This window comes from Danio aesculapii, chromosome 19 (genome assembly GCF_903798145.1).
Source record: "Danio aesculapii chromosome 19, fDanAes4.1, whole genome shotgun sequence".
NCBI lineage: Eukaryota > Metazoa > Chordata > Actinopteri > Cypriniformes > Danionidae > Danio > Danio aesculapii.
In genome coordinates, this window is record NC_079453.1 from 18,439,566 (window position 1) to 18,449,261 (window position 9,696).

At 36.9% G+C, this 9,696-nt stretch overlaps 1 protein-coding gene across 1 annotated transcript; it reads left to right on the plus strand.

Moving 5' to 3' along the window:
* Nucleotides 1-1,263: 1,263 nt before the first annotated feature.
* clic1 (chloride intracellular channel 1) lies at nucleotides 1,264-5,993 on the plus strand. The gene is made up of 6 exons (XM_056480371.1): nucleotides 1,264-1,659; nucleotides 2,901-3,010; nucleotides 3,130-3,255; nucleotides 3,761-3,867; nucleotides 4,897-5,078; nucleotides 5,159-5,993. The coding sequence occupies exons 1-6, from the start codon at nucleotides 1,621-1,623 to the stop codon at nucleotides 5,318-5,320; spliced, it is 726 nt and encodes a 241-aa protein (XP_056336346.1). The 5' UTR covers nucleotides 1,264-1,620; the 3' UTR covers nucleotides 5,321-5,993.
* Nucleotides 5,994-9,696: the final 3,703 nt, after the last annotated feature.

The following is a 9,696-nucleotide window of genomic DNA, read 5'->3' on the forward strand; positions in this document are numbered from 1 at the left end:
TCATTCAGGTTTCGTTCAAAATGGCTTTTATAGATGAATTAAGTGACTGACTTTAAATGACTCACTTAAAGTTTTCTTGTTAGCCTAGTTTGTTAAGTGCTTCAATGGTAACACATTTAAAACTTTGATTTAAATAGTAACAACATAAGTTGTGTAAAAAAAGTCTATATTGTTGTGAATAGAGTACAGGGTAAGCCACTTGAGCAACTTCCCTATACCTAAAGCTAAACGACCATTCTGCATACTTACACCAGTACACTTGTCCAAGCATTTTCTTCCTTGCTGCTTTAAAATGAACGGTGATAGTGCTGCCACGCAGATCACGCAAAAGGCATATGCACCAGCAGAGTTTACAGTTTATGCAAAAGCAAAAATATAATTTTACATTTTATTTTAACAGGTAACTATTTGAAAAGAGTAATTATGAAAGCAAAATATTCACATTTTCAATCAGTTGCAAGCACTTTAAGTTTTTTCAAAACTTTAGATTAAAATATATTAAAATTGAAGCATTTTTGAAAAATTCCAGATCCCATTCGCACCCTACAGACTGATTCTCAAAGAAAACCTATTGTATTACATAGAAAATGGATAATTTTGCCAAACGGTGAGAAGTTTGCATTCTTTTCACAATAAAAGAATGATCACGAAATATTGTGGTGTCAACTTCAATGTGCGACCATAGGCTTTTATTAAATATATTTTTTTAAATACAGCTTAATTTTACATGCTATATGTTGATTTAAAAAAACTATTTTACATGCTTGTTGTTGATAAAAACAGTATCTATTTTCAGACAAAAAAATCAATTGTCTTAAATTTCAGATGTAAAAAAATTCAAGTTAAGGAATTCAAATTAAGAAATTCAAATTCTAAACAATTTTAAAACCATTTAGCCTGATATTCAGTTTTAATAAATTACAATTGTTAATATTTCAATTAACTCAATTCAAATTCAGATTGTTTTAGCGTATTTTAAGCTCAACAGAAGATAGCTTCTATTTTATTGGGTAGGTATTAATGGGGTTTTCATATATAAAATAATTACATTGTTTCAGTTTTACCACTAGGTGTCAGAATGCATGTTGTAAAATCCATACGTTTCCTTTAAATAAGAACCACATGAAAAAAGGAATATTTTAATTGAAACTAAAAAGTTAAAATGTAAAAACTGCACACTGTAACGTTCAATTTTTTATCACCTTCAATAGTTATGATTACTACAAGGTCGGGGAATTTCAGGCTCGTCGAAATCAGGAAATGAGAGGGAGCGAGAGAGAGAGAGAGAGAGAGGAAGTAGGCTAATCTTGCTCTAGGCGTTATCGATTAAATTCGACACTGAATTAGTAACTTAAATTATTTATACAACATACATTACACGAAAATTGGCCACTTTCTGGCGTTTGTTGGTAGTTTGTTCCACGTTTACCAACCACTGTCAGATTCGGAGTTCAAAGGGGTGAAGTTTCAAATTGACCACGACACAGAGGAAGTGAGCTCGGTGATAAAGCGACAGGAATACAAGAAACAGTACACATTAGAGTTAAAATCTCTGAATCGTAAAGCGTTGTAGATATTCGTATTTTGCTGTAAGATTGGCTTAACAGTTTGAACTCCAGCATGAGTGAGCAGAGACCTGAGGTTGAGCTCTTCGTGAAGGTGAGGTTACCCGCAGGCCATTATTCATACTTTCATAAGGACTAAGAGAGTTTTAACACACAGCAACACAAAACATGATGGATCTTTAAATTATAATAACAAAAAAACAAACATTTCTAAAAAATAATCTAAAAGGAATAAATATTCTTTCAAATCATAGAAAATAAGCGGTATTCTGCATCACATTAAAATGTGCAGTGTTATTATTATTATTATTTTTGTTCTTAAGTTACTGTTGTTGTCTTAATGTAATTCTAAGTAGTAATTAGCATTACTGTAAATTATGTGCACTACACAGACATGACACATGCTAACAGTACAGCATCAATACTTCCTGTAGGCTACTGTACTAGAGGGATGTAGCACAATCCTTTTAAATACAAATTGTTTTTTCAATGAGTCTTTTTTAAACCCATCTGTATGTATGTAGTTCAAAGATGTTTAATTTTGATTTTAAAGTTTGACTGGAAGAGAGTGGAAATTTAAATACTAATATATTATAGCCTAAAAATATATAATAGTACAGCATAGAACAGCTTTTCACAGAAGGGTTTTTGTGAGCTTTTTTTGCAAATTCATTTTGTAGAGCACTTATGAGATCAGACACTGCTGTTGGCCTGGCTCAAAATTTCTGGTCGTGTTCAGCTAAAACAAATTTTATGGGGTTTAAGTAAGGGCTCTGTGTGGGCCAGATACATTTTTATACACCATACTAATCCAGTTATGTCTTCGTGAACTTTTCTTTGCGCTGAGGCTGTCAGGCTCACCCAAACAAAAACATGATGCATGCTGTTTTTTTTTTTTGTTTTTTGTAATGCATGAAATTAACTCATTTTTATTGTCATTTTGCATAGTGACTTTTTTGTTTTGCTGGTATACAAAATTGACTATCAATGTTTTCTAAGAATAATTTACTTCCTGTCACAGAGGACACTTGACAGAACTAGCTTGCATTTGGGTACAATATGATTCCTTGTATGTACAAAAAAAAAAAGTACCTTTTTGTGATTAGGTGCAAGGATAACTAAGGGCTACACCATGGGTGCTCAACCATGATCCTGGAGATACCTTCTTGTAGAGTTTAGCTCCAAACATGATCAAGCACACTTAAACCAACTAAGAAGTATCTGAAGGATCACTTGTTAATTAAAGACAGGTGTTTTTGTTTGATCTCCAGGAACAGGGTTGAACACCCCTGGTCTATACACAGTCATTCTCTGAATTTGTGTATTTGTGTATAGGCAGGAAGTGATGGTCAGAGTATTGGAAACTGCCCGTTTTCTCAACGGCTTTTCATGGTCTTGTGGCTGAAAGGCGTGACTTTTAATGTGACCACCGTTGACATGAAGAGGTTGGTTTTTCTGTTGCATTGTGTATCTTGAGCAGTGCACTTTTTTTCAATTTAAATTAAAATGGTTTATATGGATATTTCAACCTTGCTAACTTCCTCTTTCTCTGTTTTGTGAGTAGGAAACCGGAAATTCTAAAAGATCTGGCCCCTGGTGCTCAGCCTCCTTTTTTGCTATATGGTACAGAGGTGAAGACAGACACCAACAAAATAGAAGAGTTCTTGGAAGAAACGCTCTGTGCTCCAAAGTAACTTCTTTATACAATCTTCATTATTGCATGCTTAATTTCCCTTCATTATGTAGCTAGATATCATCACTGTTCTTGTATTTGTAAACTTATTAAAATTGTATAATTTGTCTTACATGTTACAATTAGGTCATTCTACCCAGGTCCCAGGCTCCAATTTGTTACTTTTTCTATTTCTGAAGAAAGGAAAGTATAAAAAAAAATGAAGAAAGCCAAAAAACAAACAAAAAAAAACTATTTTCTGGGGTTGAGGTGGATTGGGTAGTAGTAAAATTTGTTTGATTCCTCAATCTTTATTGTTGGGGGTATAGTAATTGCACTCAAGTTACTGTGTGCGCGCGTGTGTGTGTGTGTGTGTGTGTTTGTGTGTGTGCGTGTGCGTGTGTGTGTGCGTGCGTGCGTGTAATAAAAAACATTTTTGTTTCTTACCTGTTAATATGAAATGGGAAGACCAAACTGTTATGTTTAATATATCCATCTCTTTTGCTACACTTTGTTCCTCCAGATATCCACGGCTGGCAGCTTGCAATCCTGAATCTAACACTGCAGGTCTTGATGTGTTCTCAAAGTTCTCAGCCTACATAAAAAATTCAAACCCTCAGATGAACGACAGTGAGTGCAAATAACATTGGTGTTTATTTACATTCATTTCTGTTAAAAAGATTGCTATTATTAAAGTCGGCATGAAATCAAAATGTACTCTTCTTGATTTTATATATAGATAGTAGTGCATGTTATCAATTATGTATCTTTGCACTTCATTATTTTTGTAAAAATTTATTTGCCCTCATAATTATAATCTTCCCTCCCCAATAAATGACTTTTCTTCACTTTTGATCACATGGGATGCCTTAAGGGGAACTCTATGAGTTCATGCCTTGATTTCACCCTGCCTTTGCAGAAGGCAGTAGTTGCAGCAAACATGATAAGATTCAAGTCTTTTCCAACTCTGTTTACTTTTTAAAATAAAACACTTTTTGCCTGAAAAGTCACGTGAGAAAGTTATCTACACTTTCATAACTTCACGCTTGGATTACTGTAATTCTCTACTGTATAGCATCTCTAAATCCCAGGTAGCTTGGTTTCAAGTGAGCCAGAATTCTGCAGCCAAATTCCTGAAAAATGGTCACAAACATGACCATGTCACTCCCATCCTACACTCCTGTGCCACCACATAACTATAACTGTTAAAAATAATGAGAAAAAAAATTTATATATATATTTCGAGTCCTGATTGGGAGGTAATGTCCGATTCAGATCATGTTTGAAACCGCGTGATCAGGCTCGATTTCCACTCACGTGATAGGATCTGGACATCCCTACTCAAAATAGAACATGTGAAGTCTATGTAACCTGTGTTTTTGATGATTAGTCTAGTTATGGGCTATTATTAGACATCTGTTGAATTTTCATTGACAACCCAAATTTAGCCTTGTTTTAGCCATGCTGTCGATGTATAGATGTCCAGTAGATGTCTAATAAACAAATATTGCTAGGTGGGTGGTGGCAGTGTGAACAGGTCTTTGTATACATTGTGAATAGCACTATAGCTCTGACTGAATGTTCAATGGTAAATACATCAAAATAGGGAAGGTAATTGCAATTCAAAAAAAGTAAGCTTTTTGAACTTTATTTGTGCAGATCTAGAGAAGGGTTTACTGAAGGCCCTGAAGAAGTTGGATGACTATCTGAGCTCTCCTCTTCCAGACGAGATTGATGAGAACAGTGCCGATGATGTCATTTCCTCCACCCGTTCCTTTTTGGATGGACAGGAGCTCACCTTGGCTGACTGCAACCTGCTGCCCAAGCTACACATTGTCAAAGTGAGACAGACTCCCAACAGACTGACCCTTAAATAACGTTTTGAAAATGAATGCTTATTTTTTATTTTCTCTATTCTCAGGTTGTTTGTCAGAAGTTTCGAGGTTTCTCCATTCCTCGCTCTCTAACGTCTCTTTGGCGATATCTGGATGCAGCATATGCCAGAGAGGAGTTCTCCTCCACCTGTCCCAGTGATGAGGAGATATATGTGGCCTACTCTTCTGTTGTGAAGGCGCTTAAATAGAGAAAGGGCATTCCCAGTCACGCTCTCATGTGTGTTATTACCAATTATCCTTCCAGATTATCCTAGTGTTTCATGTGGATTTTTAATATCTCGAGCTCTTTAGGTTGTTTGCACCAGCAGGGTCCTAATGTTTCACTTTTAAACTAATTATGGTCAAATATTTTATATTTTTAAAAACTTGTGAACCACAAAGGTCAAAGTCATTTCTGTTGTTATTCTCATTGTTTGCCTGCAGTTTTGGTAATAACAAGAATAAATATTATTTTATTTTTCAGTATTTTTCATATTGTTTACAGTGAACTGCTCTTCACCAAAACAAGACCTGTCTGTCTTCACAATCATCTTGACTTCCAAGTTTGTTACATTATGTAAAAGCGAAAACAAGTAACAGTAGCTAGCAAAATCTTTGTTTAGAAGAAAGAAAACATAGTTTATAGTGAATGACTTCAATTCAGTGGTGTTCAATCTTAGCTTCATAGCACTTAATGAAATTCGCTAATGTTGTTTCTGACTGCTTCCAAAGTTACCTTGAAATATTATTCATATTGAGTCATGCAGTATACCAAGTCTTCAGCCCTTGCACCTCATTTTACACTTCTCTTAACCACCTTATGCTTCTACAATATGTAATTCAATGATACCGTTTATAATAAAGATTAACTGAAAAAATAAATGTGTTATTTTTACAGTAATGTAGTATTTCAGATATTTCATGCAGATTTAAAGCCATTTGAATAGAACTACATAGTTATTGACTTAATGGTGTAAATGGGATTTACATATTTTTGTAGCCTCTTTCACTTTTGTGCATATCAGAATTGTACGTTTTGCTTTTACTCATTGTGAAGATAAAATAAAACATTTATATCTTAAATATATATATCTTAAAATATAAATACATAGTGTGTGTCTATGTACAAAGTATAAAAATGGCTCATTCTGGTGTGCCTTAACTGTGTCTCTGTGTTTGCACTTGTACTTGATTTCAAGCATGATGTGTGCTTGAATACACGTAGAGTGATTTGGAAGGTTGACATCCCACCTCTCAGGAGTCTCCTGCATATCCATAGTGGCTCTCTAATGCCTGCAAATTACATACAACATCTTGAAAATCATGGAGGCAAGAGGGAGCGAGTGAGAGCAAGAGAATATGTCATGTGTAGTGATATAGTAAGCTTTAAATTACATGAACAGTGTAGTAAAGTAAACGCTTCTTCAGTTTAACCCAGTTCTGGTGGGGGCACGCTTAGCTTAGCATAAATTATTGAATCGGATTAGACCATTAGCATTCATTTTCTTTTCAGCTTAGTCCCTTTATTAATCAGGGGTTGCCACAGCGGAATGAACCACTAACTCATCCAGCATATGTTTTACGCAGCGGATGCCCCTCCACCTGCATCCCACCATCACTGGGAAACACCCAAACACACCCATGCACACACACAATGAACAATTTAGCTTACCCAATTCACCTATAGCGCATGTCATTGGACTTGTGTGGCAAACCAGAGCACCCAGAGGAAACCCACACCAACATGAGGAGAACATGCAAACTCCACACAGAAGTGCCAACTGATCCAGCCGAGGCTCGAACCAGCGACCTTCTTGCTGTGAGGCGACAGTACTACCCACTGCACCACACAATCCAGAAGATGACAGCATATTTAGTTTGTTTGATTTTTTTTCAACCAACATGACTGGACCAAGTCTGACTTCCAGACAACGGCTAAACAAGGACCATATCTGGGCCAAGTCTGAGCCAAGTTAATAACCCATAACTGGGCCTGAACTGGGTCAGATATGTTGGGGTGTCACAACTGCAATGAAATTGATAAACCCATGCAGCATTGCCCTTTATGTGCGCTATGGGTGTGCTTTTTCTCAAATCGACCTGATTGTTAGATTTTTTTTTCTTTATTCAAAAATAATAAAAATGTATTTTAAATGTGGGTCAAGATAGACCAAACTTACATGGCCAACATATCCATTATTAGCATCTGGGCCAAATACTACTTTTGATATCTGGCCCAAGCATTGTGTGCTGCCTTAAAGACGGTGCCACCTCTGCCAAACCCGGGTCATGTTTGTCCCACATGCTGTAGGCCAGTGCCGGATGAATGCCTGCAGCTGTGCTAGCTTTATGCCAAATCTGGGCCAGAATTCTTTGCTACCTGGGTATTGGCCACCACCATCAATGAGGAAGCAGTGTAAAGGAAGCACCCCGGTGTATGGTTGTGTTCGGGCCTGTTCAGTTCTGTTCACTGAATATAAAAGGTTAAGAGGCAAAGAGAATTAGAGAGAATTATTTAGGCAAGGCAAGGCAAGGCAAGTTTATTTATATAGCACATTTCATACACAGTGGCAATTCAAAGTGCTTTACATAAACAGGAATAAAAGAAACAAGTATAAGAGAAATAAAAACAAATAATAGAAATGGTAAAAATAAAAATAAAATAAAATAAAAGCTGATAAAATGTTATAAAAGAATTAAAAAGAAGAGAAAAACATAGTAGTTCGATCTGTCGGACGTAGCACAGTGCTCATTCAGTAAAGGCACAGCTAAACAGATGTGTTTTCAGTCTTGATTTGAACGTGCCTAATGTTGGAGCACATCTGATCATTTCTGGAAGCTGAATCTAGCAGCGAGGGGCGTAGTAGCTAAAAGCCGATTCACCCTGGTTTGACTGAACTCTTGGAATTTCTAGTTTATTTGATCCTAAAGATCTGAGTGATCTGTTTGGTTTGTATTCAGTGAGCATATCTGTAATGTATTGAGGTCCTAGGCCATTTAGTGATTTATAGACCAGTAATAACACTTTAAAATCTATTCTGAATGTAACTGGGAGCCAGTGTAAAGACCCGAGGACAGGTGTGATGTGCTCTGATTTCCTGGTTCTGGTCAGAATTCTGGCCGCAGCGTTCTGGATGAGCTGCAACTGTCTGACTGTCTTTTTGGGAAGGCCAGTGAGGAGGTCATTACAGTAATCCACCCTGCTGCTGATAAAAGCATGAACAAGTTTCTCTAAGTCTTCACTGGAAACAAAGCATATAATTCTTGCAATGTTTTTGAGATGATAGTATGCTGATTTACTAACTGCTTTGATATGACTATTAAAACTCAGATCTGACTCCAGAGTCACACCAAGATTCTTGACCTTATTTTTTGTTGTTTGACCCTTAGAGCCAAGGTACGCATTCACCTTGAGAACCTCATCTCTGTTCCCAAACGCAATCACTTCAGTTTTCTCTTTGTTTAACTGAAGAAAGTTTTGGCACATCCAATTGTTAATTTCATCAATGCATTGGCAGAGGGTGTCAATGGGACTGTAGTCATTAGGCAGTAAGGCTAGGTAGATCTGAGTGTCATCAGCATAGCTGTGGTAGGAGATTTGTTTTTTCTCATTATTTGACTCAGAGGGAGCATATGAAGGTTGAACAGGAGTGGTGCCAGAATCGAGCCTTGTGGGACTCCACATGTCATGGGTGTCCACCTCGACCTATGGTCACCTATACTGACATAGTAACCTCTCCCTTCAAGGTAAGATCTAAACCATTTGAGGACCGTCCCAGACAGCCCAACCCAGTTTTCCAGCCTATCCAGAAGTATGCTGTGATCGACAGTGTCAAATGCGGCACTGAGATCAAGCAGTACCAGCATTGTTAGTTTGCCTGAATCTGTATTTAGGCGGATGTCATTGATTATCTTTATAAGGGCGCTCTCTGTACTGTGATGTGGTCTGAAACCAGATTGAAAATTGTCCAAACACCCCTTGAAGTTTAAGAACTTGTTAACCTGGTTAAAAACAACTTTTTCAATGATTTTGCCAATGAAAGGGAGATTCGAGATGGGCCTGTAATTGCTCAATATGGTGTTATCCAGGTTGCTCTTCTTCAAGAGGGGTTTAACAACTGCAGTTTTAAGTGAGTTAGGAAAAATCCCTGAGAGAAGTGAAGCATTTACCACTTTTAGAAGATCCATTTCTAAACAGGTAAACACTGTTTTAAAGAATGATGTGGGGAGCGTGTCAAGACTGCAGGTTGATGTTTTCATAATTTGCACGATCTCTTCTAAGATTTTGCCATTAATTGCCATGAAATCGGACATAATGTCAGATTTCTTAAGTTGTGGTTGAGCTAGTCTGACTTCGACACAACTTGGCTGATTGGATGAGCTGATTGCCTTTCTGATATTATTGATCTTGTCAGTAAAGAAATGAGCAAACTCATTACATTTGCTTTCAGAGAGTAGCTCACTGGGAATCCGACTGGGTGGGGTTGTGAGAATTATTTAGAGAATTATTACGTTCGAACACCTGGAAAAAGAGACTATGAAGCGAGGCCAAGATCAATATTACCCTGATGGTGCCAGTGTGCCT

Bases quoted from the DNA above. Each gene is read 5' to 3' on its own strand.
- clic1 (XM_056480371.1), top strand. From the start codon at position 1,621: ATGAGTGAGCAGAGACCTGAGGTTGAGCTCTTCGTGAAG. The intron at 1,660-2,900 runs GTGAGGTTACCC...ATTTGTGTATAG, and splicing joins AGGTTGAGCTCTTCGTGAAG to GCAGGAAGTGATGGTCAGAG. The intron at 3,868-4,896 runs GTGAGTGCAAAT...TTATTTGTGCAG, and splicing joins AAACCCTCAGATGAACGACA to ATCTAGAGAAGGGTTTACTG.